Genomic DNA, 20,572 nt, shown 5'->3' with positions numbered 1-20,572 from the left:
AAAGCAAACAAAGTAAAATCCTCTTTCTTGGCCCAAGAACATTCTCTTAGGCAGATTCAAACTTTAATAAGTCTTTAAAATTTCTTTGAAGTATAAGAAATAGAGCCGTTCTGTGGCAGGTCTACGCCAGAGTTTTATCAAGTAACACAAAGACATAAGCTTAGTCAATGAGTACCACAGACTTCTCTAGCCATATCCTCTTTCTGCTGAGGTAGGTTGGATTAGTTTAATCCATTAAGAAATGAACCACTAGATTATTTGTTTTTCACATGTCCCAGGTTGGACATGGCTTGAGCAACCTGGTCGAGTGGGAGGTGTCCCTGCCCATGGCAGGGAGGTTGGAACTCAATGATCTTTAAGGTCCCTTCCAACTCTAACCATTCTAAGATTATATTAAAAAAAAAAAAAAAAAAAAAAAAAAAGTGATTCCTGTTTTATTTACTTTACGTGTCATCATTAGGAGCAATCAGCCTTACAATGTACTTACTGCTCTAAAGGTGTTACATTAGCACAAACAGGCCCTATCCATATCTAAGGCCTGATTGTGCTGGGCACAGCACAAAACCCATAAACAATAGGCAAAACATATCCTGAAGATCCTATAATCCCAACACATAATAGAGGGTGGCAAGTGGTTGAAAGTGCACTGCTGCACATAGATCAAAGCACTTTGTGGATAGACAAGAGACCGAAGACCTGCCCACAGGGACTGACATGGAAACTGATGTTGAAGCTACATATAGACTGAGGGGTAGGTTCACCTTGCAAGCTGAATTGAGGCACACTTGCCAACTTCATCAGAAATGACTGATAAAATCCCAAGGCAGGGTAAATTGGGGCACTCTCTATGCGTCTGGCACTCTCAGGGAGCACCCCTTCAGACAGAGTAAAGGAGCTCATGTCCCCCTTGGGGAATCCTTTTGGGGTTGAGGTATGAATAAGGCACCAGAAGACTCAAAATATGTGGATTTCAGTGGACGAATAGCCAGCAGGCACAGATAGCGACACAAGTGATTATTCCACTAAATCTTTAAGTGATTAGGGAGTTTATATACTTTCTAAATTAGACAAAAGCTGCAGATAGCTATACTTTATTTTTGAGTCTAACTTGAAATCTTCTTTCTAAAATCATTGAGAAACCTGGTGGCAAAGGAAAGACTAAAATCCACTGTTCTGTCTCTTCTGTAACTGAGCCTGGGAAACAGGAGAAGTTTCTTTTCATGACCTATGTGTCTTTACAAGGGTTTTTGGTCCTAGGAGTCCTGTTTGATCTGCTCTGTCTCCCAAGACAGAGCCACTGAATTAGGGAAAACAGAATTCAACATACCCCGATGCATGGGTATGAGACCCTATTTGGCTGTCCAGCGTAGGAAATGATTGTCTGTAAGCCTCAAGCTCCTTTTACCTTCTGCTGCTGTGGGTCTGTAGCCTCCCTGTTTGGGAGGCAAAACCAGTGGCAGTGGATGGGGCTCAGTAATATCTGTAATAATATCAGCCCTGTGGACAGGGCAATAGAGAATGGGCAATGGTCAATGGTCTCTGCAATTCAGTAAGAAAAGGGAGGTAGCGTTAGAAAAAAAGAGACAAAGGGTGATGAAGAAATAAATATGGATCTTGAGATTCCTGGAGTCTGACAATAAAACGGAGAGAGGATGTTTAAGCGTATCACAAGGGAAAGCTATTGAGACGCTATCAAAAGTATATAGAGTCTCTGGTATATTTTATGTGTCCAAATAACCACCAAGGGAGTTCTTAATTTTCTCAGCTGTCTTGTTCAATCCAAACTACTATCTAATATTTGGACTAACCATGAAATAATAGACTGCGAAAGATCAAAGTTCAAATGAGCGTTATCAGACTGCTGGCAAATTCCTCATACTTGTGATACCTCCACTACGTGCCACAATTGATCAAGTCTTGGGCTAGAAGGAAGTGGGTCAAAGGAGAATGGGAGAAACTGCTGGACCATGCCAAAGGAGATGGCCTGATGATGATCTGATGAAGAGGGAATGAAGTGGTGAAGAATATCATCCTATTATTGGCAGAAGAAAGCCAAGTGTCTCTGCAAGGAGGACTTGTTAATAGTTTTGTGTGAATATTTTCTTTTCAGTATGAAAAATACCTGAGAAGTTAAAATGCCAGCCAACAGTCAAACTCAAGAGCTACATGACATTCACAAACACAAGCTCCTTTTTATCATACCAGTGCCATACACAACAGCTCTCTTCATTTTTCTGCTTTAACTCCCGGATTTGTGAAGTTTAGAAAGTTGATTTCCTACTCTAAAATTTAAATAAAGATTTGATCTCTTTGAAGGCACAAGAGTGAGTTCATATAACAAGAGTTTGTTTTTCTCATAAATCTTTTGTCTGATAATGGACGTACATATGCTGGAAGAAAATGAATAAAGAAGCACTTTACTATTTCAACCTTGATAGCCAAGGCCTGCAGAAAAAACAAGGACTAAGGAGGGGAAAAAAAGGATGTACTGTGGACATCTGGTGCAGCAAAAATGAGGTAGATGAAAAGAACCAGAAGACAGGCCTAAACCAAGTTTGCTTTGGCTGTCTTGTTTTATTTTTCAATAAATGTTTATCTTAATGGAGGGAGTCCTGCCAAACAGTGGGAAAAATCACACTGCAACAGCATGCAGAAGTTTCAGCCAGCATGTTAAAATGTCCATTGGTTATGCTGTCCCTCTACCTTAGGCCAATTGCACCTAGCACAGGCATGGAAAGGTTAGATCTTGGACAGAAGACTTTGTGTAAGAGCCTCCTACAAGCTTTGTGAGAGAGGAGGACCTGCCTAAAGAGTGTCCTGGGAGCTTAGAAATAGGAAAAACAGGAAGAAGTTAAACACTCCTCTACAAGTTAGATGACTGCATGATCTCTTAGTACTACCAGGGCAGTTACTAAAGCTGAAATAATACAAATTATTTGAAGCTCTTGGGCTCACTTGCAGTGAGGAGTGGAGTGAAGCATAGCTGCCGGTGTAGCTAAGGCGGAAGGTGTGGGGAGCACAAAGGAGGAGCTGCACAAGGGAGAGGGTGGCAGCAGTCAGAAGAGGCTGATGGAGGCCCATTATGGATGGCATGGAGGCAGCCAGCAGATGCAAATCCCACCACAGCTCAGCCTGGGGCTCATCATCCAGCAAAACTAATTAACCTGAGCTGTGGATTAGGTACTCCTGCAAAGGTGGGAGGAAGAACAGCCAGCTCCCCAGCAAGTGTATGGAGGGAGGAACTTCCTATAGTTATAAGTTTACATTCAAAATTAAATTCTGTGCACTACCTTATTTATTCCCCTTGTTGAAGATTTTCCTTCTCTAAAATTTTGTTTGTTAAGCAGATGTTTTGTTATTGCAAGTATAAAAAATTAGCTTATGGTGCGAAATCTACCCCAGGTTTGTAGGGAAGCTTGTAGGTGCATTAGTAGTGACTCCTTCAAACCAAATGCCAACTTGTGTCACTGCCAGTCACATCCCAACAGAAGGGTTGTGCACTGCTAGTTAGGGATATGCACGACTGGTTGTTCTTGCTTGAGACAAACATCCCAGCAACATTTCATTTTAATGAAGATGCAGAAAAGGAACTGCAATGAGAAATTTCCACTGTATTTCATTAACAGCAAGTCTCCTCCTCTTTGAGTTAATTAATTCTAGCAAGTGTTCAAAATAAAAAGATATCGGTGTCAGTTCATGAATAGTTTAAGTAGAACTGTGATGAGAGAGTTGCAACTTGTGCACGGCATATAGCATTCAAAGGTTATTGATGCCTTCTGAGACATCATTAAAAAGTTAGTGCTGAGATTCATTTCCCCTTACATGGGCTCTGAGCCTTCAGAACCCGAAATCTCTGTTACCACAGGGTAGAATTTGCAGTTGATGCGATGAGTTGTCTAACTTGCAGCTATATTTTCAATGCCTAGTGAAGTAATTCTTCTAATTGAAGTGCCCCATTTCCGTACCCAGCCAAGGGAGCAGAGAGAGATGTCTCTGGAGTTAACTTAGATGTCTTATCTTGAGCAGACAGGATCTCCCTCTGTGCATACCTCTGTCTCTTGACTGTATAAGGAATTTGCTCACATACTTTAGGAAGATTGCTTCACCACACATTTAAAAGGTAGGCACAATTAAATGCTGTATTAAGCAGATGTGCTCCCACCCTGTGATTAAAGAACATTTTTTTCTAGCAGGAACAAGTACAGCTTCCACAGGGACAGCTACACTTCATTCAGTTCTGAGGTAATAGATAACCAATTACAGTAAGACTTTAAGTATGTGTAGCAGATAAGCTACTTACATAATTTATGCTATTTAACAATCTGTGGAGCCTTTATCTATAAACACAGAGATTTTTACATGATTTACAAAGCAAACATATGACCTGTTTTACAGCACCTGGCTCTTGCCTGGAAAAATGTTTATCAAACTTTTTGAATACTATGGTTGAGAGTCTGCAGAAATGGGTCTTTTGGAGACATGGACCCAAACGTGCATACATCATTCCTCTCAGTTATGGGATACATAGACTAAACACATCTTCCTTTGGTGTTAAAAATGTCCAAATATTATCAGAGTCCCTTTTTTGAGGAGTTTTGTTATTTTTTACATGGAGACTTCTGACTGCACCTTTCCAGTCTTTTGACAAATATTCACATACACAGTGACTTGCTAACACATGGCTGCTGTGTTTCTGCTTATCTTTCAGGTGTATTTTTTTTAAATATAGGATAATTCTTAGATGATGTGTTTCCGAAATCATTTCTGATTGCAAAGTCAATAATTCAGGCTTTTTCATCTGAAAGAATTTTAATAAGACATTCATTATAATGGCTACTAAAATTACTCAAAATCAATCTCTGGTTCCAAAGGAAAATTCTCCTCTCTGAGACAGTCACAAAGCTTGACTTAGATTCTTAAACTGTATTGATGCCAGAGGAGCTCTAAGGAAACTTCCAGCATTTCCACACATGCTTTATATTCCATATCTGAATAAAAAGCCAACATTCCCAACAGAATGGCTGTTTAAAGATTAAAAAACATTAGGAAAAACATGGCAACTTTTCATTTTGGTACTCTCAAATAATTTTCTCTAGGCATTGTTGAGATACTAATTTTTGATAAGGAATAATTTTTGCTTTCTATCATATTTATACTGATTTGTATAATACTATTATATGGATGATAGCAGGTATAAGCATTGCATTGTCAAAAATGTTAAAGTCCAAGTGAAGTAAAAAAAAACCTGCAGTCAAACAAAATGCTTTATTGAAATGAAGTGTTTAGACATCGACATGAAATGAGAGATTTGAAATGATTTGACATGTTTTCACTGAAAATCTCACTGAATTTGTGACATTATTGTGAAACACTTCCATTTTACTGAGGCTGTATTTTGCATAGAAAACTAGTGAAGAACTAGTGATTGCATTTTTAAAATTCCTCTTCTGAGCAGGAGCAAACAGGTGGCTTTTATTATCAGTAACAAACAACTTCTTTTATCCTGCAGCACCACTTTCCAAGAAAAGAAGAATTAATCTATGAAATGTGAATATCATATTATTGTATTTAAGATTTAATTAACCAATTAATAATTTAGTAATATTGCTTGTATGAGTAATCTTTGATATGTGTTTTATTGGAATATACAGGTTTATCTTAAAACCAGTTTATCCACGAAGTGTGTCTCCTGCATGGGGGAGTCCTGTCTCACTTCTTGTCTGCCTGCAAATGAGTGAGCAAGCTAGTCTGAAGCTGATTTCCCTGAAATATTTCCCCCAAAATTCTTATTAATAAAGCCTGTATTCTTGTTAAATCTAAGTGTCTTTAACTGTGTTAAATTTTTAAAATCCTCTCCCTCTTTCACACTTTATCTGCCTCTTTGCCAGTCGAGGATCTGCAGGTGCTCACAATGCAGAAACCCAGGGCCTGCCCCTGGGAAGCAGGAACTGTTGGAAGGACATCTAGAAGTAACAAGGAGAGTTTTAGTAGTTAAGCAGCCAAATTTTTAGCAAATATTGATTAGTCAGCTCTATAGAAATGGTTTTATGCTTTAAATCAAACTTCTTGTAAGAAATTTAATTCAGGATCCTGGAAAATGTCTTTCCTGAATGTATCTTTTAGCAAATGTAGTTCTTGTTTCTTTATCTATATCTCAACGTGATACATAACCATGCATGGATTTTGTAACTATGTATTTACTTTAGCTTTTAAAGAGAAAGGCAGAACAAAACTTATTAAAATGTTTTAAGAGCATCAAACTGAACTGTGCAGAATTTAACCCACTTTACATCCTGCTAATATCAATTTTTCCAAATTTTCTAATGATTTTGTACTTACAGAGGAAGTGATAGATGATCAAAGTAAACTAAGAATGGAAAGAAAAAGAAAAAAAAAACACAAACTAAAACCAACTAGTCTTTATTAATTTAAAAAGTGAAAGAGAAAAGGTTAATAATGTGCCAAAAAAAAATCGTATTGATATCAGAATGACTAATAACAAAGCAAAATGAGACAATACTGCCAATAATTATAACCTCACACTGGCACTATGTTTGAGCTTACATAGCTATAGCTTAAGTCACACTGGCCAGTTATTATTGGGCAAGATGAGACAGAGATATAAATTATAAATATTTAAATTGCACTAATTAAACTTACTGTGAAAACAGAGGATATTGATTCAGTCTAATAACATCTACTCTCCCTCTTCTTTATTTCACATATATGGGAAAATTACTAAGTATTTTAGTAAGCACTCTTTTACATATGTGCAAATATATGCATGAGACCTAAATAGAACCAAAGCTAAAACAAAGCTAACTGAAGAGTGGAGAGATACTGGGGTTTTGCTGTGATTTCTCTACTAAAAACTCTCAATATATATGAGATAGAACATGAATTTTGCAATTAATGACAAAGACGACTGTCTACTAATTATTATAGACTGCTATGATTCCCTGATACTTAATTGTGTTGTTACACCAGGGTTTTGGAAATTACTTAAACTCAGAATGAAATATTGTAATTATTACAGGTAGAGTAACTTCTGCTTGTGCATCATATGCAGACTCAGGGATTTCCCTTCCACATCCTTGAATGAAACTGCAGTTGAATCGGATAATATTATTTTTTTGTTCAGGAAAATGGGAAACTATTTCTCATTGCTCACTGCGTGCCTAGAATCTAGCACAGTGAAATTATAAGTGACAGCCTTCACAAAACCAAACTCTCCCCTAGTTGAGGTCATATTATGCAGTAGATAATTGGACAACAAAATGTTTGTGCCCAATGCAGGCTGGTTGTGTGACTTCAGGGAACCTCAATTGTCTGCTGCCAGTTGTAGCCCAGGCAACAGTAGGTGTCAGAAACAGGCACCATAAGCATCAGCAACGTGCCTTTGCTAATAATCAAACAGCATCAATGCTGCAAAATGAACAGGAAAAAAAGATACCTTGGGTGTTCTGTCCCATGTGCTACGCTAAAAAAAATTGTGGGTAAGCACACAAAACATACATGCTGGCAGATACCTTCTAGTTCTGCCACCTAACTCAAAACATATATTATCCACAGCCTTTCCAGACATCCTGCAGTGTAAACTTTAAACTATAAATCTCTTTCAAACTCATTAGTTATTAACGACAGAAGATAGATGGTTTTACCAGGGAAATTTCTTCCTTGGTAATAGATAGTAGCTTCCCTCCAGCATAACTGCATGGACTGAGCATTGATACCACTGGATTGCCTTTTGACAGTACATGAATGAGGATCACGGTATTATGGCAAGTGCAAAAAGAATGGAAATGCAGAAGATAAGCACCTTTCACTGGGGAGAATCTCAAATCCAACTGGTGAAACATTTTTGATTTTGTGGAGAAGGCCCACTTCAAGGGTAATCCAGTGACCATGAACAATGCAGACAGCTCTGAGAATGAATGTGCTTTTTTTTATTTCCATAGATGGTGATACAGAGGTGGTACTAGGAGCTTGCAGACCACTACACCAAGCACTGCTTAATCAATTCACTTTAAAGGGCCTTTCTCTGTTCGTTACAAGGTATTCCTAGATCTACATTTGATCAAGCACTATGCCATTTTGAAGCCCCTCAACAACTCCCAGTTTGATAATTACCTTTTCTTACATTTGTCAATTTTCCTTCCCTTCTACAATGAAAATTCTTCACCACCCCCTTGCGTGCTTCTCCTACAAGTACCCTCAGCCTGCTGTTCCTACCCAATTGTGTGTCTTTGAGCTTAAACCAAGTCATATTACCCAAAGCTTACTCCAGTCCCTTACAAAGTTCAGTTCTAATGTGTTTCATATTCTTTTGCTTATTATGCCAAGAGGAATTACTGCTAATAATTTTTGGTGTTATTTTCAACTTGAAAGAAAATAAAAGTACTCTTTAACTCCTGACCAATTAGTTATAAAAACAATGTAAAAGTACACGTATTTCTATTTTACTTGTCCTCGTTCTTCATTATTTTGTTACTTTAGCTGCAATTTCTGACCAACCAGACCTGACTTCTTACTCACAGAGTTCTGACCTCAGTGCCAATATAGCATGACAATGTCCTTTGGTAACAGCATAAATAAAGGCTGCGATATTAGGGATAAGTGGTAAGATAAGAAAGGAAGACAATGCATACTTATCTGTTTTGCTGTTTTGTTTGGGGTGTTGGGTTGGGGTTTTTTCTTGGTATTATTTTGCGGGATAGCAGGCAAGTTAGGAGAAAGAAGGACAATAACTAGAACTGAAAGCATCAAAAAAACCCCAGAAATCCATGTTTGCTCCTGTCATAATAAACAAGTCTTTGGTGGAGAACTGAATCTTGGTGGTTGAGACACACAGGGCAGAGGAAGCAGAGGTATCACCCCAAACCACTATTTTTGAAGAGGTTAAATCCAAAATAATATATAAATGGGTTAGTTAAAATACAGCCCATACTTTTTTCCTGCAATTTAAAAAATGAGATTTATAAGTGTCCTCTGCTGCTTGCCATCAAGCTTACCTTGGATAGCTGCAGTGTAAGGGTATATGAGATACAAGAGCATCTGGTTCATTAACTTATTTGTTCATTTAATTATCTGGTTAAGGGTTAATTACTATAACAGAAATAGAAAACAACAAGCAAAATGATAAATTCAACACAGGAACCAGAGTACAAGACAGACAGTGATGAAGACCAAGACTTTAGCCTGTGACAAATGGGCCATTAAAGGACTGGGTGCGACTGCCTGAGGAGGGTCAACCTCAAATTTGTAACTGATCATAAGGAGGGAGAAACATCATTATCATGGGTATTATGGGATGTTTAAGGGGGTTCATGGGACTTGTGGGAAATTCAAATTTATTACAGGGTATGAGAGGGGTCTTGTGAGATTATGTGAAATTTATTACAGGACGTTTAGGGAAAGGCTAAAGCGTGGGGAAGGGTCAGGCAGGAACAAGTATGGCAAAATGGAGAGGACAAGACAATCAAGGGGCCAGTCTTGTGTCAGCAGGGCTGGTCAGTCTGCATGTGCCTGGAATCTCCAATTGCTTCTGGGTAGGCTCCACTGCCTGGGCCAAAAGAGTCCCCAGACCCTGGAGGCTGCTGCATTCAGTGCCTCTTGCAGCACTCTCAACACAAGAAATAGAAGGACCTGTCTGATCTATTTTCATTGTGATCCATATACACCAGAACAGCCAGAATCCAGACATTTGTTATGCCTCAGGAAAGTTTTTTGACCTTACCTACCAGAACACTGTTGTAAAAATCGGAAATAAAACAACAGATCAGTTACAGTGGCTACTATTTGCTCCAGCATCTAGTAAGGAATACATTTAGGAACACAGCAAAAGAATCTAATAAAACTTGATTTTACTTCAGGGAGACTGAAATGGCAGGGATAGTGAGAAATATTTATAGAACTGAAAAATTTATGTAAAATATAAAAGATCCACGGATTTGGAATTGTTGCACTAACTCAGTATTGCTTCAATGTTGGCTATTAGGAAGAATCAATGAAGTGTAATCAGCCATGTTACTGCAATTTAACCAAAATCAGGAATCAGATGCAACTATAAAAAAATTTTACCCTCCAGATCTCTCACTGTCTCTATCTCTAATTTGAAAAAAATATATCTTTGGATTTAAGTTAAAAAAAAAACAAAAAAAATGAGATGTCAGAATTTTATTTCAATGCATGAATTCTTTGGAAAACAGAAGTCCAAGCTAGAATTTCTTAAATGACTGTAGGAGAGATGATTGACATGTCAAGAAATAGAAATAGTAGCTGTTAAGAAAAGTCTGGAATAGTACCTTCTGAAAATAATTTATGAAGGCAGCAAATATGTTGCCTAAAACATTATACTATCAAATATAAAATTATGCAATACATATTGAAGAAAAGAATGCTTATTAGAAGACTTCTGAAGTTTTCTAATTGAGATATTTTTCCAGCAGTACTTCAGTAGGTCCCTACCTTCGTGATAACTTCTTAGTGTTACTAAATTGTATTTCAAATGAAGAAGAGAATAATTATATTTTGCAAAACAGAGATTTAGCAGTGATAGACAGATTAGTTCAATATAACACAGTTGTTTCTCAAGTTTTTTGCCATAGATTATATGAACAAGTAACATTTAATTATTAACGGCATTTGTCTTGCCTATACAATTCTACAATTCAGTTGATTTTGGACGTACAGGTTCCAAATGAGATGAATAAAACAGATTCTGACATGATGATCAGCAAGGATCAAGTGAAGTTTTGGAAATATCAGGGGAACCGTCTTCCTAACGCATTTTTCTGTCTTGATTCTTTTGCTTTTGCATGCATATGAGAACTTGAGTATTTTTAAAAGAAATGCAGACATCCTCTGATTCCAACTGAGTATCTGTATCAGTGAAGCAAACTCATGAATTTTTAACTTTAATTTTAGCAATACCCAGGTATTTCCATTTTGGATTCTTTACAAAAAAAGAATCTAAATGTCAAAGTTCTGGGGAGTCATGCATTGCTGTTAATCTTATGTTTCAGTATGCATTTTTAACAGCTGTTTTTTGAAGGAAACTCTCTATAGAGGTACCTGTGGTATTTTATAGGTGTTTAAACAAATAGCCTCCTTTTTCTGCCTGTGAAATATGCTGTATATATTTCTCATCCTATTATTGACAAGCTCTTCAGAGCACAACTATGTCTATTCAGGTGCAGAAGAAAAAAAAGTTTCTTTGGATCCGTGCTATAACAGAACATTTTAAATTCTGATATGATCAAACTATAACAGCTACTCAAATTCAGCTAATTAAAAATATATAAAAAAAAAAAGAAGAGACCCTGTAGAACAAAAAAAGATAAGCAGCAATTTGTCTCAGTTAAAAGGATGTATTTCAGGCTATTATCTATCACATTACTACTACTAAATATGCTTAAATATTCTCCAGCACACTCACCTCTTTTTGACGGTACTTAATTGCCAGTTTCAATCTTGCAAGATCATTACCACTTTGTTCTTCTATCAAGCTATTATCATCTCTGTAATTAAGAATAATTTCCAATTCCCTGGAACTCCGTGTCTGATCCAGGAGATCTTTAGCAAATTGCTTGCATTGCCGTGACAGTTCCTCATACTCTGATTTAAATTCATTTTCGACTTTACTCAGCTCCTGCAGCTCCCAGCTCAGTTGGAAAGCAGTAAGGAAAGGATCCTCACTGGACAAAGCAATCAACGACGGGCTCGCCAGAGCCTTGTAGATATTGAGTCTGGATCGAGAGTGGCGGAGGCTGTCCACGTCTGAACTTGAGACACATTCGACGCAGTTACAGCGGACCTCATGTGGCCTGGGCACGGAGACGCCTTTCTGCACAAGGAGCTTTATAATTTCATAATTGTTGGTGTGGGCAGCCAGAATAATAGGAGTGATATCCGGTGTAAATTCTGAAAACTGCTTGTCCAGAAGCACTGGTGGCACCTGTGAAAAAAAAGGCAAAAACCCTTACAGGCCTCTTCATTGTACAAGAGCTATACGAAATTAAGCTACGAGTAGTTTATCAGGTAGTACACTTACTAATGGATCTTTGCTTCTGGCCAGAGTTGAAGGAAAGACTTTAAAAATAACAATTCAATTAGCTAAGATAGCCTCTTTCCACTTAATAAATTGCTATAAACACGGTCTGATTTTTCATAAAACCTGTTTGTACATAAACAGCCCAGAGGCAATGACCCATTAGAGCAAGTGATTAGATAAAAAAAGGAAGAGTCAGACACAAACACTCCCGTCAGGCCCCTTGAAGTGCCAGCTGTGAGCAAGATGGAAACGTTTTCTCGTCCCTCCCTGGTTAATCTCAGTTTTAAAGGGAAGACAGAATCATGGAATTATTGATTTCTCTGAAGGAAGCAGTGGCAGGACACAGAGAAGTTAGAGTTATAAGACAAGACGGGCAAGTAAATGAGAAAAAAATAATACATGTTTTCTTAAAGAGAAGGTAGGAAATATAACTGTGTAGAGCAGCAAAGATACCTGCTGCAAAGAGCTTCATGTCTTAAGGCTCAGTTTTACATTCACATGTGCATACTCCATAGGAAAATGGGAGAGTTGGTAGCATGGGGCCCCAAGAAAGGAAATCACTAGAAGAAAATTTGTAAAGCCTCTTCTGGTGTACATTTCTGTATTTTCAGTCTTCTGATGTGTTTCTATATTTTATCAGAAAACTGTAAGGTCTTCAATTTTAAGCTTGTATCTTTATTTCACAACACCAGCCTATAAAGTCTTTCCCAGATGAAGACAGCTCATTAGACTAGTATGACGGAGCATATAAGTTCAATTAACCAATGTCAATCGTCAATCAAAAAAAATATGGTATTGGCAGCATCACTTCTGGACTCCCTTTGGTCCAAAGCTCAGTAACCAAGTACAAACTTAATCCGTATCAGCAAGGTGTTTTGAGTGATGTTCCTTTAGGAGGAAGACAAAGAGAAAACATCTGACTAAAAGTTATCTGGAGGCTAGAGAAATAGATGGCCACTGGAGGGAGGAAAAGATGCTTGATAGAAGTCTTATGACAGCAGAATGAGCTGATTGCCAGGTAGAAAAAACATAAATAGCTAAGAAGAGCAGTTAATAGAAAACAGGTAAAGCATGTGAGAACAGCGTTAGAATGAGTTGAAATGAGCTATGTTTAGACCCTTGGGAGGGAAAGAAGTGGAGCAAAAAATTGAATGCACAGAATCAGTGGAAAAGAAAATTAGAACGACATTAAGCTGAAAAGAAAAGGTAGTCTGTGGATCTAAATCCATAAATAAAATCCATAGATAATTGATTTTTTATTCCTTCTCTCTAATGAAGACACTGTGCATTTTGTACACTTTTTAGCTGTTCTGTGTGTAAAACAATTCATGTTTGTACAATGGGACTGTGTCCATGTATAAGAGCTGCTCTGTGTGTGGGCTGTAAAACAGGGGCCTGAAGCACTAATTAGCTGAATGAGAGAATTACTTTGGGAGGTGGCCACTTATTCATGCAAAATGGGGTGGAAAGTCAAGACTGGAGATCCGGCATTTGGGATTGTAATCACATGTCCCTAGAGAAACCACCCCTGCCTGGCCATAGCATATGTCTGACCTTGAGAAGCTGTGCCAGATTCTGAGAAGGTATGTGGAGTCAACAGGCCCTTTTCTCCCTTCCCACGCACTCAAACATGCACGCTTGGCTTGGCACTGGGCAATTCTGGCACGAAGTCTGTTTTAGAGCAGGGCTGTGGGATGCCTGAACTAGCCCACCCACCCTCACGACCCCACGCAGAGGGAGCAGCCGGTCTCATTGTCCTCCCCACATGCCTATGGGAGATGCTTGCAACCAGGGGTTGTGAGCTGAGCAGATCCTGAGCAAGTTCTCTTCTGCTTTCCTCTTCTTTATTCTGAGGTACAAACAAAAAGTAGTGCTTTCATGGAGCGTGTGGAGGCATACAGAGACATATGGGTTTAAAGTGACTCATGAGGTAAGGAACCCAATTGAGAATATACTGAAAGTACATATGGCTGGGGTGCAAGAACAAGCAGAAGGTCTGTGCACTGTGCCCAATCTCAGCGGTAGTCAGGACAAGAAACACAACCTGGGCATATATTTTCTCAGAGGACTCTCTGGCTATGTCCACACTGCTCTGTCAGGTCTTTCCCAGTGCTGCAAGCCTCCAGGGTACCTCTGGTGATCTGTCACCTCCAGGTTGAACACTGTGCAGAGCTCTCCTGGGGATGCCCATGTGCCCAAATCACTTCATTATTCTTGTCCAGTGTGGACTGGGGCTTTAAATCCATACCTGTTTTCTCACCTGTCTATGATGTCAGTGGAGACCCATTTCCAACCCCAAACCACACCAGTTATTGTAGTCTTAGATTTATCTTCTCTTTTACCTACATATTATATAGAAAAAAAAAGAAAGCACACACGTGCACACACACACAGGTTTCCTGTTTTCTACATTGCAACTGTGGTCAATGCTTTTGAGATTAGAAAGAGATGAGAATGTCAGCAGAGGCTAAAACTTTGCATAAGTAGAAGTGAGCTTTTGGGCTATAATAGGTCTGAAAAAGCTTTACAGGGAAGGATGTGTTGTGCTCTGACAGTGTTTGCCACAACTACTGAGACTCCCCCTTGGCCCGCGGGTCAGGGCACCAGGTAGAGGAGAGAGCTGGAAGGGCAGAAAACTCAAGGATACAAATCTCTGACTTCAAACTCACTGACTGCTCAGAGTATTCCTCTGTCACTTAGCATGTCATTATCTTTGTACTTTCTGACAGTACTAAACTAATATTTGCTTCAAGCTCTGCCAGAACTGAAGGCTATCTTAACATGTCATTAACCACAATCTTCTCTGAAAAATTAACAGAGACACAGCTTCAAACAACACGGCATTAGAATGATTGACTTGTACAAGGGGTCCATTACCTCAAAAACTGCTTGTTTTTCTCAAAGCGTATCAAAACCTTTCATCTTAAGGTAACTCAGCTACAAGTCTAATGCACAAATTTTAAAATTCATACCATCAGATTGCACCCAAATATAGAAATGTGTATTAAATCATTTCAGCCTTAACTTACAAAAACATTTAAATCTAGAGGGCACACTCTAAGACCGCAACTTCAATTACATCACGAGTTTAACCCCTGACCCTTTCCCTCCTATTTTAATATTTCCTACTCATTTAAATCAAAGATATACAGAACGCTAAAGCAAGAAGGTCAAATTATTCCCTCATCTGCAGCATAATGAAGTACTTATCTTCTGAAGTTCTGAGTGCTCTCATGGCACTCAGAATATTTCAGTATTTAACTGTTGACCCAGAGTATTTGCTCTGGAGTCACCAGACTTATGATGAATTTTACTTCCAAACTACTAAGAAATAATTAACTTTAAAGGAGCCAAAACAAATAACCAGCACATACTGATATTAGCCACACAATCTGCATCTTTGACAGAACACTCACAGAAAACACATGAATCTTCCTTAAATCCTGAGAGGCTGGGAAGCTACCAGGTCTTACAGTCACTGATTGTGACCATGACTTCCCAAGGCTTAGCAGCGGTGTAAATATATTATACAATTTGGACTTAACATGTCAAGTGTGAGGCTGCTTAAGCTTAGAAAGGTCAAATGATTTTTGCCTTCTTACATTTTGTTGAAATTTTTCTACTTCAACACTATTTATAGAGCTGAGCAAGGCAGTTTGGTGATTCTGTGTACTTGTACACATATCTGTATGGGGATGAGTAGACAAAAAGAAAACAGAAAAGAAGAAAACACAGCTCTAAGTCTGCGCACTTCAGTGCTCAAGGACATGAGATTTTTTGTTGCATTCCTTTTCCCTGCACTTACTGTAAGCAGGGATGAGTCAGTATGACTTAGATATCTAACAATTTCTTTAGATACCAAGTGGAACAGCCCTCTTCAATATGTGTTTAAGTTTCCTGTATGGTCTGTGTGAAGAGAAGCCCCTTTTCTACGACAGAAAAAGAAATCTAGGCTAAATTAATGCCAGTTAGGTCTGAGACATTTTCTGTTCCTATGACATCAAAGTAGAGAGACTGATTGCTGATGATCTCTAAGATATCCAAGAAATAGAAAAAAAATAACAGGCAGTTTGGAAAAGGAGGAATAGAAAATGCAGTTGATCCCATTTCTCTGTCTAGGTTTCTCATAATGGCTGTCATCACTGCAATATCTTAACAGAGAGACTGGAAACTGCAGTGCCCGTTTACCTGCTTTTTAAGTACAAGAGCTCAGAATCTAGGTATAGCAACCTATTTCCTTGGGCAAATGTATAGCTTGCCTGGTTCTTGTCTTTGCTTATTTATTTACATGTACTTTGCCTTTTGCTTGTAAAGGAGAGCAAATCTTTCGATTGCTGCAAGTAGTTGGGAGAATAAATTTCTGAGATGTGTCAATCATGAGAGTATGGAGGAAAAACTTAAAGCAAAGAAAAAAAGGATGTTTGACAGATAACAAGATTAATACATAAACCATCTCATGCAGTGCCACATTATATAAGGAAATCAATGCTATAAAGGTGTATCATCAAGCTCATCGGTTGCTTCAGCACTATTGCTCTATAGCTACCACCAGCCAAACACCTTGAAAATGCTGAACTCTACATTTCAGTACAGCCCACAGCACACAAGTTATCGGTATGCAGATACAGTTTCCTGATTTACATTCTGGTTTGTTGAGTTATTCTCTTCTTGGTTTCATAGTATCATATCAGCTGAAATACATCCTGATTATGATGATGGAAGTGGTTCTACCAGGAAAGATTCAAAAAATCCTCCTACCCCAATTTCTTTCACATGCACTGTCACCAATAAACTACCAGATAATTTGAATAACTTGAAGATATAACCTCCAGATAGCTTGAATTCCTACCATTGAAGAGGTCTATACACAGTCCATCCCAAAAGCCATGGTGAAACTATACTCACAAGAGTGAATAAATTGCAGGCCTGCAATGGTGGCCCCAGATTTGGCCAAAAGTCCTTTTCTCCATCCCAGGGTGCTCACTGTGTGTTGCACAGCTGGCATGATGATTGACCATTGAGCACATAAGGCAGGCAAGTGGATGGAAGTTGCTATGGTGATCACAGGGACAGCAACATTTCAGAGCAGTGTGTGTGATACCAACCGTGCAACACCAGTCTCATATATTGTCATTTTCTACTTTCCACACACAGCCTCCCTGGCCTCCCTGGAAAGGGTTCAACTTGTTTATTGTTCTTGAACTCACTACATTTCCTAAAGGTAAATACCACACTCTAAACGTGCTACTGAAGTATTTTCTTTCCTTTTATAATATTCTGCCTCCATGTCTATTCTTTTTGTAGGAAACAGATGTGTCCATAAAACCTCACACTCTCTCTAAGCCACTATAAGTTAACTGACAACAGCCTGAGGACTAAATGTAAATGTACAAATGTGAAATGAAGTTTTTTAGAGATACTGTAACTTCTTAAGAATGCACACTTTACATACTAAGTAAATATCTGAAGTGCTGTCTAAGTCCAGCAGATAAGATTTCACTACAAATTGTGTCCTTTAACATTTTCACACTCACAGTTCAGCTTAAATGCTGTCAAGGTGTTTAATGTTCATCCTCAAGATTTCTCTTCTCTGGAGTCTAACCACAAGCAACAGAGATGACAGAAATGGAGCAGTACATATTCAAGGTTAAGTGATGCTTATCTTTTTGGGTTGTAAATAAAATATTGACTCTTAAATGAAGTGTGCTTAAAAAATAAAATATTGTTTCTTATATGAAATATATTAAGATGTCCAATTAAAATTCTAATTGCTAGACACATAAGGCCATAAAACTTCCCTCTTGTGCTAAATTATAGGATGTGGTTCACAGCAAAATGAAAGGACTGATTAGTCAAAATAAAATCCTAACCACAAGCTGAGACTTTGTGGTGGGAAGGTTTCTTTGGGCTGCAGCTTTGAGATGGAAGCATATTTTGTCAGAATCCAAATTATGTCATGAATGGAAAAAGTGGAGGATTCCTTGAGGGGAAGAAAACACATAAATCTGACTTAAGAAGATAACAGCTGGACAACTGGACCTCAAGACATGAGTTTTGTTAACAGTTCTGCCAGTAACTCTAGGCTGCCTAGGAAGACAAGCTCTTTCTGCTTCTTTTCCCAGTTGGGTACACTTTTTTGAGCAAATGTTTTATCAACCCAGGATGTAATTCCAGTCATGAACTAACGCCAGGAAGATACAGCAAAAAATAATAATTAAATAATCAGAAATTTTTGTGTGCGCATTTTTTAACAAAATATTCTGGATTAGTTTTTGTTTGTCTTGAAACCTTACTTTATTCCAAAATTTGCCTACAATTTAACAATAAGAAGGACTAATCCCACAACATTTCTTTTTCAGATTAAATTATTGTGATTATACTATTTTATTATGAAAATTCCAACTATTAATTTTAGGAAATGTCCCTAATATTTTCTTATAAAGGTATTCTATTTTAAGTCAGCCAAGAAAGGTATATAACAGAGAGAAGCACTGATAAGCAACCCAAAACAGAGATCTAATTTTAGATAGCTAAAGTTAGGTAACATGAACACTGCCCTAAGCATATAGCCCAACAAAATTTATTCAGCAGACACAAATCAGGCCTAAATGTCCCCACTTGCTGCTAATATGTGTTATTGTTAGCAAAGGATAACTTCCATCCAGTTAGAATAGTGTTTTAGGTAATATCATGACTCTATTTTGCTGAAAATTTTCTTTCAGCTCTGCTGGGACATGGCTAGGACCAGGGATGTTGCCATAGCTAATATAAACTCTTAAGGAGGCTTCAGTGCCTGCCTTTCTGTGTATATGGGAATTTTGCAAAGTTAAATTTACAAGTTTTCATTCTACTTTTTCCAAGTACGAGTTTTCAAAATCTCAGAGTTTTTATCTTTTATTTTTTTAAATCTGTTACACTTACGCTACCCTAAGATGTGCACCGATGGTTTTCTAATGCTTTTTCATGCTCATCCTATTACAGCTGAATCAATTTTTGTGTCACAATAGTCACAGCATGGACTGACGACTTCCAGTCTCTGTGCCAGCCACACTGCACAAAAGGCATTAATGTCACATATTAAGGAAAAGAATTACAATAGCATTTAGGAATTCACTGAAACCAACGTCACTGTTCTAAACAATGAGGATGACTTGCATAACCCCATGATACAAATAACAGTATATACTTAACACATCTGCAGAACATTTGAGCCAAACACTGTAAAAGGATTCAGCAATAGAAGCACCGGATGGCTGGAAGGAACTTGTCAGAACGTTTTGTTTGCCCCCTTGAACCCAAAGTATGGTAACTACACCTAGATAAATCCCCACAGATACTTAATCAATCTGTTCTTAAAGCCCTGCAGTTGTGGGGCTTTGCACCATTTCCAGGCAGTGTTTCTGATACTTGATTTGTTTTACCTTTCTGCAGTTTAAGCCTATGAAGTCTAGTTCTATAAAATGTGGATGCAGAGAACGCATTTTTTTTTTTACTATCATTTCAATTTTCTCTTTTAAACACTCATTCCTTCAGACTTTCCTTAGGGAAGGAAATATTTTCTAATTTTCTGAACCTTCTTATTTCTTTTTGCACATTCCTTACCACTTCTGAGTGTAACAGAGGACAAATTCATGTATATTTATCATCTGTGCTCATTCTGATGTGACCAAATACGATATTGACACTAATACGATATTGTCCAGACTTTTTGTTAGTGTTGTTATAATCTCCCCTGCAGAACTGTTATCTTAATAATTTTCAATTCCAATATATACTTGGTTGATTATTTCTGCTCTACTTAGAACCTTATACTTTTTCTTACTGAACTGTTTTATTGTTACAGAAATAATTTCTCTTGTATGCCAAAACAACCCTGAATTCTAGTTGTTTCCTGCAACAGCCTTGTGATCCCTCCAGCTTTATGCTGCCTACAGATTTAACATGCCCTCTATTTCATCTTAAATGTCATGAATGAAAATACTGATTGGGATAGACCCCTGCAGAATTGCTCATCTCATCCCTCTGTTTGATTCATCCGTCCTCTTTCATCAAGTAATGTTCGCAACTACTCTGAGTGTGGTTTCCTTAGACTGTATTTTGAGTGACAGTTTATGAAATCTTACCAAACTCAAGCTATATGATATATACTGCTTTTCCCCAACACACAGAGCTTTCTATCTGGTGATGAATGAAAATTATATTGTTATGACAAGATTTGCTCTTGACAAATCCTGGTAGGCTGCTATGCACATCTATGTTTTCTTCTAGGTCCTTGCGAGCAGAATGTTTGATTATTTTCTTCAGGATCCTATCTGGTGTGAAAAAGTATAGATTTCTTTTATTTGAAAAAGAAGAATAGAGAATGGAAAGGAAATTATGTAAAATGAATTGATGACAGTTTGCAGATAGAATCAGAGGAAAAGATAGTTCATTTGATAGATCTGGGACATGCATTTGTTGGGTGTGACTGATGACAAAAGACTTCAGCACCTTATTCCTCCTTTTTTTTTTTTTTTTTTT

At 37.9% G+C, this 20,572-nt stretch overlaps 1 protein-coding gene across 3 annotated transcripts in view; it reads right to left on the bottom strand.

The window, feature by feature from the left end:
• TRPC4 (transient receptor potential cation channel, subfamily C, member 4) overlaps positions 1–20,572 on the bottom strand; it is a 154,800-nt gene that overhangs the window by 61,531 nt on the left and 72,697 nt on the right. For all 3 annotated transcript variants that reach the window (XM_014966259.1, XM_014966260.1, XM_014966258.1), the window contains one exon: positions 11,438–11,956. In XM_014966259.1, the coding sequence (XP_014821745.1) occupies positions 11,438–11,956 (519 nt within the window). The remainder of the gene's footprint in view (positions 1–11,437; positions 11,957–20,572) is intronic.

Source organism: Calidris pugnax, unplaced genomic scaffold, assembly GCF_001431845.1.
Source record: "Calidris pugnax isolate Ruff unplaced genomic scaffold, ASM143184v1 scaffold20, whole genome shotgun sequence".
NCBI classification, from domain to species: domain Eukaryota; kingdom Metazoa; phylum Chordata; class Aves; order Charadriiformes; family Scolopacidae; genus Calidris; species Calidris pugnax.
This window is presented reverse-complemented; position numbering and strand designations above follow the sequence as displayed.